Raw genomic sequence first — 17,613 nt, 5'->3', positions numbered from 1 at the left:
ACCAACTGATGGTCCTCGACAAGTAAACATTGGAGAACGAACAGTATTGGACCTAGTGAGCTCGTATAAAGGCTCTGGAAGAAATGTCACCGCCGATAACTTCTTTACAACCATGGAACTAGCTAAGGTATTGAACTCCTGGAACATGACACTAGTTGGTACAGTGAGAAAAAACAAAAGGTTCCTACCTAACAACATGCAGCCTGCCAAAGAAAGGCCTGTATACTCGACAAATTTTGCCTACAATCATGATGCAACAGTCTGTTCATATGTACCAAAGAAGAACAAATCAGTCGTGCTTCTATCATCTATGCACATGACGGGAGAAGTTGAAGAGACACTAGCAGCCAAGCCAGAGATAATAAAATACTACAACATAACAAAAGGTGGCGTTGATGTTATGGATAAAATGTTGGGAGAGTACACTGTGAAACGACGAACATCACGTTGGACTTTGGCATTTTTCTACAATATGATTGATGTCAGTGGGTTAGCATCCTACATCATCTACAGAGAACACAATCCAAGCTTCAGGGCAAAGGATCAACGAAGAAAGTTCCTGAAAGATCTCGCAAATCAGCTGTGTATGATTGCAATTGAAGATCGTAGTACAAACAAAATGATAATGAGAAACCATTTTCTTCGAGGTGCAGTAGAAATGGTGCTTGGACGATGCATTGTGGTAGCATCGCAGCCAGCAGCTGGCCCCAAAATACCTCATGGTAGTCGTGGACCCTCCCCTGTTGTTGGTAGTTGCTATGTCTGCAGAGACCTGAGGCGAAAACAACGCAAGACTAGAAAGTCTTGTGTGGTTTGTGTGAAACCCATTTGCGATGAACACTCTGTAGCAAAGCCAACATGCATTACTTGCAAAGAAAATCAATAAAAAAAAGTTTCTTACATTTTCTTTTATAATGTAAATGAACAGTTTTTTACTTGTTTATAATAGTTAAATAGCATTATCATTAAAAAAAAATTTATGCTTTTTCCCTTGCATTATCTTCATTCAAAATATATGAGGTACATTTGTACCTATGCAGCTTGTTATGGATGCAAAAAGATCTCGACCCCTTATCTCGGAAGCGGGTGGAGATATTTTATTGAAATTTGGCCAATATATTCTGGACCAAAAATGTAGAGATGTCACGAAATTTCAGCCCTCTACGTCTTTTCAAAAAAAAGTTATTGCAATTTTAAAACGGAATAGTTACAATTGTACCTATTCAGCCGGATAAGGGTTAAAAAAAAAATAGGATTGCGCTGCCCAAAGTTTTTTTTATGGTGCAGCTCACACCTGCGATTATTGTATCATGCGAAAATAATCACAGCATGCTGCAATTGCACCCTGGAATCGGATCACACGCACCCATATAAGTCTATGACTGGATGTGAAACATCGCACTGCACTCGGATACCACCTGAGTGCAGTGTTATTCCCTCCGTCTCCTCCGCTGCAATCTTCCCTGTGTGAGAGGATCGGAGCACAGAGCACTGATGCCCGGCTCACGCTCGCAGCAGACGAGTGTCATTAGCGTATCACCACAGATGAGATGTGATAGTAGGAACATGCCCGTTCCCTGTCAGGAGCCAGCCTAAAGGTACCGTCACACTAAGCGACGCTGCAGCGATACCGACAACGATCCGGATCGCTGCAGCGTCGCTGTTTGGTCGCTGGAGAGCTGTCACACAGACAGCTCTCCAGCGACCAACGATCCCGAGGTCCCCGGTAACCAGGGTAAACATCGGGTAACTAAGCGCAGGGCCGCGCTTAGTAACCCGATGTTTACCCTGGTTACCATCCTAAAAGTAAAAAAACAAACACTACATACTTACCTACCGCTGTCTGTCCTCCGGCGCTCTCCTTCTCTGCTCTGGCTGTGAGCGCCGGGGCAGCCGGAAAGCAGAGCGGTGACGTCACCGCTCTGCTTTCCGGCCGCTGTGCTCACAGCCAGAGCAGAGAAGCAGAGCGCCGAGGACAGACAGCGGTAGGTAAGTATGTAGCGGTTGTTTTTTTTACTTTAACGATGGTAACCAGGGTAAACATCGGGTTACTAAGCGCGGCCCTGCGCTTAGTTACCCGATGTTTACCCTGGTTACCAGCGAAGACATCGCTGAATCGGTGTCACACACGCCGATTCAGCGATGTCTGCGGGGAGTCCAGCGACGAAACAAAGTTCTGGACTTTCTTCCCCGACCAGCGACAGCACAGCAGGGGCCTGATCGCTGCTGCCTGTCACACTGGACGATATCGCTAGCGAGGACGCTGCAACGTCACAGATCGCTAGCGATATCGTCTAGTGTGACAGTACCTTAAACAAGTCAGCAAAATGCTCATTCTCATCATTGTCAGCAGCACTGTCCTGAGCAGCCAGGCCGAGCTGCTTAGAACATGACACTGTGTGCACAGAATGAGTGGAGAAGCCAGGCCAGCCTGAACAGGCCAATAATGGCTACTGATCCACTACCCAACTGGCGGCATGTCTAGACCCAGCCTAAGCGCTGCTCCCCTTTTTACCATTGCAGTAGTATTTGTACTGATCCCGCTCGGTATCCCAGCTTTTGTCTACAGTAGCCAGTAGATGTAAATGGAGTATAAGGCTGTGTGCACACGCTGCGATTTTGCTGCGGATCCGCAGCGGATTTGACCGCTGCGGATCCGCAGCAGTTTTCCCAAAGTTTACAGTACCATGTAAACCTAAGGGAAAAAAAAAAACGCTGTGCACATGCTGCGGAAAATGCCACACAGAAACGCTGCGGATTATTTTCCGCAGCATGTCAATTGTTTGCGCGGATTCCGCAGCGGTTTTCAACCAGGTCCAGCACCAATAGGAAAGTGCTGGTGAAAAACCGCAGAAGAAACCGCAAGAAAATCCGCAGTGAAAACTGCAGTGGTTTTGCACTGCGGATTTTCCAAATCTGCTGCGGAAAAATCCGCAGGAAAATCCGCAGCGTGGGAACATACCCTAATACAGGCTGTGCTACATTTCAAAAAAAGCACCACTCCAGATTTTCTTTTCATTGCACCCCTTGAGTGGCACTTTAAGGCTATGTGCACATGTCAGGATTATTTGCAGAAATTTCCTGAACAAAACCGGACTTTCCGCAGGAAATCCGCATGCGTTTTTTTGCGCGTATTATTCACATTTTTTTTTCCGGAGCTTCCCAATGCATTAAATAGCGGGAAACCCGCAAAAAAATCCGCAAAATTAATGAACATGCTGCGTTTTTTTTCCGCAATGCGTTTTTATCGCGGGAAAAAAAAAAACGCAACATATGCATAAAAATTGTGGATTGCGTTCTATTAATAGGATGCTTAAAAGGAAGCGGTTTTTTTTTTCGCGGTTTTATTGCGTTTTTATAGCGAAAAATCCGGAACGTGTGCACACAGCCTAAATGTAATTCTCCTGCCCCTGTCTGATACTCATTTTCCAGTGTCACTCCCCAGTGAAAGGAGACCTGCTGGCAGCTCCAGCCTTTCATGGAGCGCACAGGAGGTAACTTCTCTCTCAGAACTTTGTCCTGGCTCTCATAGACTTGCATTGAGCTTGTGACGTACCTTCAGACTTCTGGCCAGTCAGAAGTTACAAGCACAAGAACGCGCCGTGGGACTGGAGTGGTAGAGGTAAAAGGTGAAGCCGCTGGAAGGAGATTATAAGGACTGGGGCCTTACATTTAAAGCGCAACTCCAGCGTTGAGAAAAAAAATAAAACACCACTGCAGTAGCGCTTTAAGGTCTTTACTTCAAAAGGTAACCTCTTAAAGAGTTTGTCAGCTGGTTCCTGCTATTTAATCTGAGCGCAGCATAAAGTAGGAGCAGAGAGCCTGATCCCAGGGATGTGTCACTTACTAGGATATGTACTGTACTCTCAATACAATCTGTGCTTTTATCAGCAGATTATCACTGCAGGGCTAGTTGCTGTATGCAGACGAGGCTCATTTGTAACCCCGCCCCCACCACTGATTGGCTGACAGTGAACACAAAGTTGCCAATCAGAGGTGTGGGCGGGGTTATAGAGAGCTCAGCATTTGCGCACTGCTACAGGGATTCTAACAAAGCTGCACCAAGCAGCCCAATAAGTGACATCACTGGAATCAGGGTCTCTGTCCCTACATCATGCCGCTCTCATATTACATAGAAAAAAACTGCAAATTCCCTTCAAAACGCTTAGCACAACCCCTCAAAGATACAAATTATATTTCTATTACAGCTAAAATATCAGTATATCACAATGTGTTTCTGGTGGCCACATATTCAGTAACTTCGTTTGTGATTTGACCATCCATTTTCCCAGAGAAGTGGTGACACTTTATCCACCACTTCTCTGGGAAAATGGATGGTCAAATCACAAACGAGGTTACTGAATATGTAAGAGATACTGTAGCACGTGTCACCAGAGACACAGCCATAGTGCTTAAGCTTGGGTATAAAACATTGCTATGTAAGGGGCTTTATGGAGATCATGAAGTTTAAGGATTTTAAGAAAACTCCGTAGAATGAAATCTACGATATAAACAGAATTCTATTTCTTGTAACTCTGTAAATCTTCACTTTCTTCCTCCATTTGTCACCCAGTGTCTTACCGGGGCACCTCCTTGTTTTCTTCATTGATGCACTGATAGAGCAAATCTATAAACTTCTGTGGAAAAGCTGTGAAGTCAACCAGGAGGCCCTGCTGGAGCTTCAGACTCTGGAAATCATCTTCTGATATCACAAGATTGTAAAGAAAGAAAGGATCAGTGTCGTCAGTCATCCGAACCACCAAGTCCTGGGGAAAAGAAAAACAAAAAGTGGGAAGGATTTCTAGATTTTTTTTTATGTACATTGTTGCTCACAGTGTAAACAGATATTTGAGGAAATGTATCATCCCCCCCCAAGACTAGAAGCATCAATTGGTGGCTTTAATTTTCCAAATTATGAAAGGTTTGGGATTTACTAAATCTGTGTGTATGTGCATGTGAGGGAATAGACCATCATACTATATCCACATGGGAGGCTTCTTTACTATCTGCCACATACCTTCTTATGGACGGGCGAGGACGCCGTGTGCTGCTCGATGCATACCCGGATAGTCTGCCTCCTGTAACACAGCACAGACGAGAGTGTGACAGTGAACACGGAACAGATGCAGGTAAATAATGTGGGGGTGTCATTAGGGGGCTTGGGCTGGAGAATCCACTCATCACTGTATCAATAAAGTTAGCAAAGCCAAATACCAGGAAGTATCAAAAACAAAGCAGCTTTATTTACAGTATGACACACCAACAAGAGACAAAAAACACACAGTGTAAAACGTGATAAATACACAAGTAACACAATAGGTGCAGAAGATCTGCCATACCAAAAACTCATCAAAAGCGCATCATGGGAACATGGCCTGACACTGTCCACACTGCAAGATATTCAGGAGCTTTAGTAAAAATGTTATTTTCACTGTTATCTTGCTGTGTAAACAGGCTGCTGACCAGCAATTAACATAACAAGGAAAACACTCGTACATCGGGGGAAATGATGGGAGCAGCGGTACCGGTGACACTGGCACACGCGGGATGATGGGACAAGTAGTAGCGGTGACACTGGCACACGCGGGATGATGGGAGCAGCGGTACCGGTGACACTGGCACACGCGGGATGATGGGACAAGTAGTAGCAGTGACACTGGCACACACGGGATGATGGGAGCAGCGGTACCGGTGACACTGGCACACGCGGGATGATGGGACAAGTAGTAGCGGTGACACTGGCACACACGGGATGATGGGAGCAGTAGTACCGGTGACACTGGCACACATGGGATGATGGGAGCAGCGGTACCGGTGACACTGGCACACGCGGGATGATGGGACAAGTAGTAGCGGTGACACTGGCACACACAGGATGATGGGAGCAGTAGTACCGGTGACACTGGCACACATGGGATGATGGGAGCAGCGGTATCGGTGACACTGGCACACGCGGGATGATGGGACAAGTAGTAGAAGTGACACTGGCACACACGGGATGATGGGAGCAGTAGTACCGGAGACACTGGCACACGCGGGATGATGGGAGCAGTAGTACCGGAGACACTGGCACACATGGGATGATGGGAGCAGTAGTACCGGAGACACTGGCACACATGGGATGATGGGAGCAGTAGTACCGGAGACACTGGCACACACGGGATGATGGGAGCAGTAGTAGCGGTGACACTGGCACACACGGGATGATGGGAGCAGTAGTACCGGTGACACTGGCACACACGGGATGATGGGACAAGTAGTAGCGGTGACACTGGCACACACGGGATGATGGGAGCAGTAGTACCGGAGACACTGGCACACGCGGGATGAAGGGAGCAGTAGTACCGGAGACACTGGCACACATGGGATGATGGGAGCAGTAGTACCGGAGACACTGGCACACATGGGATGATGGGAGCAGTAGTACCGGAGACACTGGCACACACGGGATGATGGGAGCAGTAGTAGCGGTGACACTGGCACACACGGGATGATGGGAGCAGTAGTACCGGTGACACTGGCACACACGGGATGATGGGACAAGTAGTACCGGAGACACTGGCACACATGGGATGATGGGACAAGTAGTAGCGGTGACACTGGCACACACGGGATGATGGGAGCAGTAGTACCGGTGACACTGGCACACACGGGATGATGGGAGCAGTAGTACCGCAGACACTGGCACACACGGGATGATGGGAGCAGTAGTACCGCAGACACTGGCAGGACAAGTTACCTCTCCCCACAGTCCTGGTTCCGCACGGTGACCTTCACTTCCCGGCTCAGCAGCTCGTACACCGGAGCCATCCTGCCCCGTCCTGGGCCTCGGTCCCGTCTCACTGTCCTATGCTGTGCAGTTCCCCGGGAGCCCCTCTCGCCGTCACCCGTATACCCGCCGCTCCCGGGGGCCGCGGCCTGCCTTCCCTAGGTGCCCGGACCTTACTCCCTATTTGCTTCTGGTCGTCGCGGTACAATTTCCAAATCAACCGCCTGCTGCGTCCTCAGCGTGCTGACGTCACGACGCATTGGACTATGTAGCGCCATGTCATGTGACGTGTCACCTCCGGATCCATCCTCCATGTTTGTTGTGGGAACATCTAGGGGAACGGACGGGAGATAGGAAAGTGTGTGGCAGCGTGTTATCCTACAGGACTGATGGATGAGCAGATCCGCCTGTCCGCGGGTCCCAGCCGGGCTGCAGGGCCCACACCGGGGAGATGCGGCCATTATGTCCAGAGGAAGAAGCGTTACTGCAAGATGATCCCAGGCGAAGGGAAGAAGTATTGTGGGGAGCATGCGGAGAATGGGGAGGTGAGGTGTACACCTGTGTACAGATAGGGATCAGTGGGGTGAGGTGTATGTCTGCTCCTGGGTGCATGTATGGAGACATAGGGATCAGTGGGGGTGAGGTGTATGTCTGCTCCTGGGTGCATGTATGGAGACATAGGGATCAGTGGGGGTGAGGTGTATGTCTGCTCCTGGGTGCATGTATGGAGACATAGGGATCAGTGGGGTGAGGTGTATGTCTGCTCCTGGGTGCATGTATGGAGACATAGGGATCAGTGGGGGTGAGGTGTATGTCTGCTCCTGGGTGCATGTATGGAGACATAGGGATCAGTGGGGTGAGGTGTATGTCTGCTCCTGGGTGCATGTATGGAGACATAGGGATCAGTGGGGTGAGGTGTATGGAGACATAGGGATCAGTGGGGGTGAGGTGTATGTCTGCTCCTGGGTACATGTATGGAGACATAGGGATCAGTGAGGTGAGGTGTATGTCTGCTCCTGGGTGCATGTATGGAGACATAGGGATCAGTGGGGGTGAGGTGTATGTCTGCTCCTGGGTGCATGTATGGAGACATAGGGATCAGTGGGGTGAGGTGTATGTCTGCTCCTGGGTACATGTATGGAGACATAGGGATCAGTGGGGGTGAGGTGTATGTCTGCTCCTGGGTGCATGTATGGAGACATAGGGATCAGTGGGGTGAGGTGTATGGAGACATAGGGATCAGTGGGGGTGAGGTGTATGTCTGCTCCTGGGTACATGTATGGAGACATAGGGATCAGTGGGGTGAGGTGTATGTCTGCTCCTGGGTACATGTATGGAGACATAGGAATCAGTGGGGTGAGGTGTATGTCTGCTCCTGGGTGCATGTATGGAGACATAGGGATCAGTGGGGGTGAGGTGTATATGTCTGCTCCTGGGTGCATGTATGGAGACATAGGGATCAGTGGGGTGAGGTGTATGTCTACTCCTGGGTACATGTATGGAGACATAGGGATCAGTGGGGTGAGGTGTATGTCTGCTCCTGGGTGCATGTATGGAGACATAGGGATCAGTGGGGTGAGGTGTATGTCTGCTCCTGGGTACATGTATGGAGACATAGGGATCAGTGGGGGTGAGGTGTATGTCTGCTCCTGGGTGCATGTATGGAGACATAGGGATCAGTGGGGGTGAGGTGTATGTCTGCTCCTGGGTGCATGTATGGAGACATAGGGATCAGTGGGGGTGAGGTGTATGGCTGCTCCTGGGTGCATGTATGGAGACATAGGGATCAGTGGGGTGAGGTGTATGTCTGCTCCTGGGTACATGTATGGAGACATAGGGATCAGTGGGGTGAGGTGTATGGAGACATAGGGATCAGTGGGGTGAGGTGTATGTCTGCTCCTGGGTGCATGTATGGAGACATAGGGATCAGTGGGGGTGAGGTGTATGTCTGCTCCTGGGTGCATGTATGGAGACATAGGGATCAGTGGGGTGAGGTGTATGTCTGCTCCTGGGTGCATGTATGGAGACATAGGGATCAGTGGGGTGAGGTGTATGGAGACATAGGGATCAGTGGGGGTGAGGTGTATGTCTGCTCCTGGGTACATGTATGGAGACATAGGGATCAGTGAGGTGAGGTGTATGTCTGCTCCTGGGTGCATGTATGGAGACATAGGGATCAGTGGGGGTGAGGTGTATGTCTGCTCCTGGGTGCATGTATGGAGACATAGGGATCAGTGGGGTGAGGTGTATGTCTGCTCCTGGGTACATGTATGGAGACATAGGGATCAGTGGGGGTGAGGTGTATGTCTGCTCCTGGGTGCATGTATGGAGACATAGGGATCAGTGGGGTGAGGTGTATGGAGACATAGGGATCAGTGGGGGTGAGGTGTATGTCTGCTCCTGGGTACATGTATGGAGACATAGGGATCAGTGGGGTGAGGTGTATGTCTGCTCCTGGGTACATGTATGGAGACATAGGAATCAGTGGGGTGAGGTGTATGTCTGCTCCTGGGTGCATGTATGGAGACATAGGGATCAGTGGGGGTGAGGTGTATGTCTGCTCCTGGGTGCATGTATGGAGACATAGGGATCAGTGGGGTGAGGTGTATGTCTGCTCCTGGGTGCATGTATGGAGACATAGGGATCAGTGGGGGTGAGGTGTATATGTCTGCTCCTGGGTGCATGTATGGAGACATAGGGATCAGTGGGGTGAGGTGTATGTCTACTCCTGGGTACATGTATGGAAACATAGGGATCAGTGGGGTGAGGTGTATGTCTGCTCCTGGGTGCATGTATGGAGACATAGGGATCAGTGGGGTGAGGTGTATGTCTGCTCCTGGGTGCATGTATGGAGACATAGGGATCAGTGGGGTGAGGTGTATGTCTGCTCCTGGGTGCATGTATGGAGACATAGGGATCAGTGGGGTGAGGTGTATGTCTGCTCCTGGGTACATGTATGGAGACATAGGGATCAGTGGGGGTGTGGTGTATGTCTGCTCCTGGGTGCATGTATGGAGACCTAGGGATCAGTGGGGTGAGGTGTATGTCTGCTCCTGGGTGCATGTATGGAGACATAGGGATCAGTGGGGGTGAGGTGTATGTCTGCTCCTGGGTGCATGTATGGAGACATAGGGATCAGTGGGGGTGAGGTGTATGTCTGCTCCCGGGTGCATGTATGGAGACATAGGGATCAGTGGGGGTGAGGTGTATGTCTGCTCCTGGGTGCATGTATGGAGACATAGGGATCAGTGGGGGTGAGGTGTATGTCTGCTCCTGGGTGCATGTATGGAGACATAGGGATCAGTGGGGGTGAGGTGTATGTCTGCTCCTGGGTGCATGTATGGAGACATAGGGATCAGTGGGGGTGAGGTGTATGTCTGCTCCTGGGTGCATGTATGGAGACATAAGGATCAGTGGGGTGAGGTGTATGTCTGCTCCTGGGTGCATGTATGGAGACCTAGGGATCAGTGGGGGTGAGGTGTATGTCTGCTCCTGGGTGCATGTATGGAGACATAGGGATCAGTGGGGGTGAGGTGTATGTCTGCTCCTGGGTGCATGTATGGAGACATAGGGATCAGTGGGGTGAGGTGTATGTCTGCTCCTGGGTGCATGTATGGAGATATAGGGATCAGTGGGGGTGAGGTGTATGCCTGCTCCTGGGTACATGTATGGAGACCTAGGGATCAGTGGGGGTGAGGTGTATGTCTGCTCCTGGGTACATGTATGGAGACATAGGGATCAGTGGGGGTGAGGTGTATGGAGACATAGGGATCAGTGGGGTGAGGTGTATGTCTGCTCCTGGGTACATGTATGGAGACATAGGGATCAGTGGGGGTGAGGTGTATGTCTGCTCCTGGGTGCATGTATGGAGACATAGGGATCAGTGGGGTGAGGTGTATGTCTGTTCCTGGGTGCATGTATGGAGACCTAGGGATCAGTGGGGGTGAGGTGTATGTCTGCTCCTGGGTGCATGTATGGAGACATAGGGATCAGTGGGGTGAGGTGTATGTCTGCTCCTGGGTGCATGTATGGAGACATAAGGATCAGTGGGGTGAGGTGTATGTCTGCTCCTGGGTGCATGTATGGAGACATAGGGATCAGTGGGGGTGAGGTGTATGTCTGCTCCTGGGTACATGTATGGAGACATAGGGATCAGTGGGGGTGAGGTGTATGTCTGCTCCTGGGTGCATGTATGGAGACATAGGGATCAGTGGGGTGAGGTGTATGTCTGCTCCTGGGTTCATGTATGGAGACATAGGGATCAGTGGGGGTGAGGTGTATGTCTGCTCCTGGGTGCATGTATGGAGACATAGGGATCAGTGGGGGTGAGGTGTATGTCTGCTCCTGGGTGCATGTATGGAGACATAGGGATCAGTGGGGGTGAGGTGTATGTCTGCTCCTGGGTGCATGTATGGAGACATAGGGATCAGTGGGGTGAGGTGTATGTCTGCTCCTGGGTGCATGTATAGAGACATAGGGATCAGTGGGGTGAGGTGTATGTCTGCTCCTGGGTGCATGTATGGAGACATAGGGATCAGTGGGGGTGAGGTGTATATCTGCTCCTGGGTGCATGTATGGAGACATAGGGATCAGTGGAGGTGAGGTGTATATCTGCTCCTGGGTGCATGTATGGAGACATAGGGATCAGTGGGGTGAGGTGTATATCTGCTCCTGGGTGCATGTATGGAGACATAGGGATCAGTGGGGTGAGGTGTATGTCTGCTCCTGGGTGCATGTATGGAGACATAGGAATCAGTGGGGGTGAGGTGTATGTCTGCTCCTGGGTGCATGTATGGAGACATAGGGATCAGTGGGGGTGAGGTGTATGTCTGCTCCTGGGTGCATGTATGGAGACATAGGGATCAGTGGGGTGAGGTGTATGTCTGCTCCTGGGTGCATGTATGGAGACATAGGGATCAGTGGGGGTGAGGTGTATATGTCTGCTCCTGGGTGCATGTATGGAGACATAGGGATCAGTGGGGTGAGGTGTATGTCTACTCCTGGGTACATGTATGGAGACATAGGGATCAGTGGGGTGAGGTGTATGTCTGCTCCTGGGTGCATGTATGGAGACATAGGGATCAGTGGGGTGAGGTGTATGTCTGCTCCTGGGTACATGTATGGAGACATAGGGATCAGTGGGGGTGAGGTGTATGTCTGCTCCTGGGTGCATGTATGGAGACATAGGGATCAGTGGGGGTGAGGTGTATGTCTGCTCCTGGGTGCATGTATGGAGACATAGGGATCAGTGGGGGTGAGGTGTATGGCTGCTCCTGGGTGCATGTATGGAGACATAGGGATCAGTGGGGTGAGGTGTATGTCTGCTCCTGGGTACATGTATGGAGACATAGGGATCAGTGGGGTGAGGTGTATGGAGACATAGGGATCAGTGGGGTGAGGTGTATGTCTGCTCCTGGGTGCATGTATGGAGACATAGGGATCAGTGGGGTGAGGTGTATATCTGCTCCTGGGTGCATGTATGGAGACATAGGGATCAGTGGGGTGAGGTGTATGTCTGCTCCTGGGTGCATGTATGGAGACATAGGAATCAGTGGGGTGAGGTGTATGTCTGCTCCTGGGTGCATGTATGGAGACATAGGGATCAGTGGGGGTGAGGTGTATGTCTGCTCCTGGGTGCATGTATGGAGACATAGGGATCAGTGGGGTGAGGTGTATGTCTGCTCCTGGGTGCATGTATGGAGACATAGGGATCAGTGGGGGTGAGGTGTATGTGTCTGCTCCTGGGTGCATGTATGGAGACATAGGGATCAGTGGGGTGAGGTGTATGTCTACTCCTGGGTACATGTATGGAAACATAGGGATCAGTGGGGTGGGGTGTATGTCTGCTCCTGGGTGCATGTATGGAGACATAGGGATCAGTGGGGTGAGGTGTATGTCTGCTCCTGGGTGCATGTATGGAGACATAGGGATCAGTGGGGTGAGGTGTATGTCTGCTCCTGGGTGCATGTATGGAGACATAGGGATCAGTGGGGTGAGGTGTATGTCTTCTCCCGGGTGCATGTATGGAGACATAGGGATCAGTGGGGGTGAGGTGTATGTCTGCTCCTGGGTGCATGTATGGAGACATAGGGATCAGTGGGGGTGAGGTGTATGTCTGCTCCTGGGTGCATGTATGGAGACATAGGGATCAGTGGGGGTGAGGTGTATGTCTGCTCCTGGGTGCATGTATGGAGACATAAGGATCAGTGGGGTGAGGTGTATGTCTGCTCCTGGGTGCATGTATGGAGACATAGGGATCAGTGGGGTGAGGTGTATGTCTGCTCCTGGGTGCATGTATGGAGACATAGGGATCAGTGGGGGTGAGGTGTATGTCTGCTCCTGGGTGCATGTATGGAGACCTAGGGATCAGTGGGGGTGAGGTGTATGTCTGCTCCTGGGTACATGTATGGAGACATAGGGATCAGTGGGGGTGAGGTGTATGGAGACATAGGGATCAGTGGGGTGAGGTGTATGTCTGCTCCTGGGTGCATGTATGGAGACATAGGGATCAGTGGGGGTGAGGTGTATGTCTGCTCCTGGGTGCATGTATGGAGACATAGGGATCAGTGGGGGTGAGGTGTATGCCTGCTCCTGGGTACATGTATGGAGACCTAGGGATCAGTGGGGGTGAGGTGTATGTCTGCTCCTGGGTACATGTATGGAGACATAGGGATCAGTGGGGGTGAGGTGTATGGAGACATAGGGATCAGTGGGGTGAGGTGTATGTCTGCTCCTGGGTACATGTATAGAGACATAGGGATCAGTGGGGTGAGGTGTATATCTGCTCCTGGGTGCATGTATGGAGACATAGGGATCAGTGGGGTGAGGTGTATGTCTGCTCCTGGGTGCATGTATGGAGACATAGGGATCAGTGGGGGTGAGGTGTATGTCTGCTCCTGGGTGCATGTATGGAGACATAGGGATCAGTGGGGTGAGGTGTATGTCTGCTCCTGGGTACATGTATGGAGACATAGGGATCAGTGGGGGTGAGGTGTATGTCTGCTCCTGGGTGCATGTATGGAGATATAGGGATCAGTGGGGGTGAGGTGTATGTCTGCTCCTGGGTGCATGTATGGAGACATAGGGATCAGTGGGGGTGAGGTGTATGTCTGCTCCTGGGTGCATGTATGGAGACATAGGGATCAGTGGGGTGAGGTGTATGTCTGCTCCTGGGTGCACGTATGGAGACATAGGGATCAGTGGGGGTGAGGTGTATATGTCTGCTCCTGGGTGCATGTATGGAGACATAGGGAGCAGTGGGGTGAGGTGTATGTCTACTCCTGGGTACATGTATGGAAACATAGGGATCAGTGGGGTGAGGTGTATGTCTGCTCCTGGGTGCATGTATGGAGACATAGGGATCAGTGGGGTGAGGTGTATGTCTGCTCCTGGGTGCATGTATGGAGACATAGGGATCAGTGGGGTGAGGTGTATGTCTGCTCCTGGGTGCATGTATGGAGACATAGGGATCAGTGGGGTGAGGTGTATGTCTGCTCCTGGGTACATGTATGGAGACATAGGGATCAGTGGGGGTGTGGTGTATGTCTGCTCCTGGGTGCATGTATGGAGACCTAGGGATCAGTGGGGTGAGGTGTATGTCTGCTCCTGGGTGCATGTATGGAGACATAGGGATCAGTGGGGGTGAGGTGTATGTCTGCTCCTGGGTGCATGTATGGAGACATAGGGATCAGTGGGGGTGAGGTGTATGTCTGCTCCCGGGTGCATGTATGGAGACATAGGGATCAGTGGGGGTGAGGTGTATGTCTGCTCCTGGGTGCATGTATGGAGACATAGGGATCAGTGGGGGTGAGGTGTATGTCTGCTCCTGGGTGCATGTATGGAGACATAGGGATCAGTGGGGGTGAGGTGTATGTCTGCTCCTGGGTGCATGTATGGAGACATAGGGATCAGTGGGGGTGAGGTGTATGTCTGCTCCTGGGTGCATGTATGGAGACATAAGGATCAGTGGGGTGAGGTGTATGTCTGCTCCTGGGTGCATGTATGGAGACATAGGGATCAGTGGGGTGAGGTGTATGCCTGCTCCTGGGTACATGTATGGAGACCTAGGGATCAGTGGGGGTGAGGTGTATGTCTGCTCCTGGGTACATGTATGGAGACATAGGGATCAGTGGGGGTGAGGTGTATGGAGACATAGGGATCAGTGGGGTGAGGTGTATGTCTGCTCCTGGGTACATGTATGGAGACATAGGGATCAGTGGGGGTGAGGTGTATGTCTGCTCCTGGGTGCATGTATGGAGACATAGGGATCAGTGGGGTGAGGTGTATGTCTGTTCCTGGGTGCATGTATGGAGACCTAGGGATCAGTGGGGTGAGGTGTATGTCTGCTCCTGGGTGCATGTATGGAGACATAGGGATCAGTGGGGGTGAGGTGTATATGTCTGCTCCTGGGTGCATGTATGGAGACATAGGGATCAGTGGGGTGAGGTGTATGTCTACTCCTGGGTACATGTATGGAGACATAGGGATCAGTGGGGTGAGGTGTATGTCTACTCCTGGGTACATGTATGGAGACATAGGGATCAGTGGGGTGAGGTGTATGTCTGCTCCTGGGTGCATGTATGGAGACATAGGGATCAGTGGGGTGAGGTGTATGTCTGCTCCTGGGTACATGTATGGAGACATAGGGATCAGTGGGGGTGAGGTGTATGTCTGCTCCTGGGTGCATGTATGGAGACATAGGGATCAGTGGGGGTGAGGTGTATGGCTGCTCCTGGGTGCATGTATGGAGACATAGGGATCAGTGGGGTGAGGTGTATGTCTGCTCCTGGGTACATGTATGGAGACATAGGGATCAGTGGGGTGAGGTGTATGGAGACATAGGGATCAGTGGGGTGAGGTGTATGTCTGCTCCTGGGTGCATGTATGGAGACATAGGGATCAGTGGGGTGAGGTGTATATCTGCTCCTGGGTGCATGTATGGAGACATAGGGATCAGTGGGGTGAGGTGTATGTCTGCTCCTGGGTGCATGTATGGAGACATAGGAATCAGTGGGGTGAGGTGTATGTCTGCTCCTGGGTGCATGTATGGAGACATAGGGATCAGTGGGGGTGAGGTGTATGTCTGCTCCTGGGTGCATGTATGGAGACATAGGGATCAGTGGGGTGAGGTGTATGTCTGCTCCTGGGTGCATGTATGGAGACATAGGGATCAGTGGGGGTGAGGTGTATATGTCTGCTCCTGGGTGCATGTATGGAGACATGGGGATCAGTGGGGTGAGGTGTATGTCTACTCCTGGGTACATGTATGGAAACATGGGGATCAGTGGGGTGAGGTGTATGTCTGCTCCTGGGTGCATGTATGGAGACATAGGGATCAGTGGGGTGAGGTGTATGTCTGCTCCTGGGTGCATGTATGGAGACATAGGGATCAGTGGGGTGAGGTGTATGTCTGCTCCTGGGTGCATGTATGGAGACATAGGGATCAGTGGGGGTGAGGTGTATGTCTGCTCCTGGGTGCATGTATGGAGACATAGGGATCAGTGGGGGTGAGGTGTATGTCTGCTCCTGGGTACATGTATGGAGACATAGGGATCAGTGGGGGTGAGGTGTATGGAGACATAGGGATCAGTGGGGTGAGGTGTATATCTGCTCCTGGGTGCATGTATGGAGACATAGGGATCAGTGGGGTGAGGTGTATGTCTGCTCCTGGGTGCATGTATGGAGACATAGGGATCAGTGGGGGTGAGGTGTATGTCTGCTCCTGGGTGCATGTATGGAGACATAGGGATCAGTGGGGTGAGGTGTATGTCTGCTCCTGGGTACATGTATGGAGACATAGGGATCAGTGGGGGTGAGGTGTATATCTGCTCCTGGGTGCATGTATGGAGACATAGGGATCAGTGGGGGTGAGGTGTATGTCTGCTCCTGGGTGCATGTATGGAGACATAGGGATCAGTGGGGGTGAGGTGTATGTCTGCTCCTGGGTGCATGTATGGAGACATAGGGATCAGTGGGGTGAGGTGTATGTCTGCTCCTGGGTGCATGTATGGAGACATAGGGATCAGTGGGGGTGAGGTGTATATGTCTGCTCCTGGGTGCATGTATGGAGACATAGGGATCAGTGGGGTGAGGTGTATGTCTACTCCTGGGTACATGTATGGAAACATAGGGATCAGTGGGGTGAGGTGTATGTCTGCTCCTGGGTGCATGTATGGAGACATAGGGATCAGTGGGGTGAGGTGTATGTCTGCTCCTGGGTGCATGTATGGAGACATAGGGATCAGTGGGGTGAGGTGTATGTCTGCTCCTGGGTGCATGTATGGAGACATAGGGATCAGTGGGGTGAGGTGTATGTCTGCTCCTGGGTACATGTATGGAGACATAGGGATCAGTGGGGGTGTGGTGTATGTCTGCTCCTGGGTGCATGTATGGAGACCTAGGGATCAGTGGGGTGAGGTGTATGTCTGCTCCTGGGTGCATGTATGGAGACATAGGGATCAGTGGGGGTGAGGTGTATGTCTGCTCCTGGGTGCATGTATGGAGACATAGGGATCAGTGGGGGTGAGGTGTATGTCTGCTCCCGGGTGCATGTATGGAGACATAGGGATCAGTGGGGGTGAGGTGTATGTCTGCTCCTGGGTGCATGTATGGAGACATAGGGATCAGTGGGGGTGAGGTGTATGTCTGCTCCTGGGTGCATGTATGGAGACATAGGGATCAGTGGGGGTGAGGTGTATGTCTGCTCCTGGGTGCATGTATGGAGACATAGGGATCAGTGGGGGTGAGGTGTATGTCTGCTCCTGGGTGCATGTATGGAGACATAAGGATCAGTGGGGTGAGGTGTATGTCTGCTCCTGGGTGCATGTATGGAGACATAGGGATCA

At 51.3% G+C, this 17,613-nt stretch overlaps 2 protein-coding genes across 2 annotated transcripts in view; one reads left to right on the top strand and one right to left on the bottom strand.

Annotated features, from left to right (window-relative positions):
- The window catches only part of SASS6 (SAS-6 centriolar assembly protein), a 32,988-nt gene extending 25,968 nt beyond the window's left edge, over nucleotides 1–7,020 (bottom strand). Inside the window, exons 1-3 of the mRNA XM_069737416.1 lie at nucleotides 6,740–7,020; nucleotides 5,018–5,078; nucleotides 4,582–4,766 (exon numbers count right to left, since the gene is read on the bottom strand). Of these exons, the coding sequence (XP_069593517.1) occupies nucleotides 4,582–4,766; nucleotides 5,018–5,078; nucleotides 6,740–6,810 (317 nt within the window). The 5' untranslated portion in view covers nucleotides 6,811–7,020. The remainder of the gene's footprint in view (nucleotides 1–4,581; nucleotides 4,767–5,017; nucleotides 5,079–6,739) is intronic.
- A 44-nt stretch (nucleotides 7,021–7,064) lies between these two features.
- Nucleotides 7,065–17,613, top strand: part of TRMT13 (tRNA methyltransferase 13 homolog) — a 58,330-nt gene continuing 47,781 nt past the window's right edge. Inside the window, exon 1 of the mRNA XM_069737413.1 lies at nucleotides 7,065–7,314. Within this exon, the coding sequence (XP_069593514.1) occupies nucleotides 7,159–7,314 (156 nt within the window). The 5' untranslated portion in view covers nucleotides 7,065–7,158. The remainder of the gene's footprint in view (nucleotides 7,315–17,613) is intronic.

This window comes from Ranitomeya imitator, chromosome 8 (assembly GCF_032444005.1).
Source record: "Ranitomeya imitator isolate aRanImi1 chromosome 8, aRanImi1.pri, whole genome shotgun sequence".
Lineage (NCBI taxonomy): Eukaryota > Metazoa > Chordata > Amphibia > Anura > Dendrobatidae > Ranitomeya > Ranitomeya imitator.
Note: the sequence above shows the minus strand (reverse complement) of the source record. Positions and strands in the feature narration are given on the sequence as shown.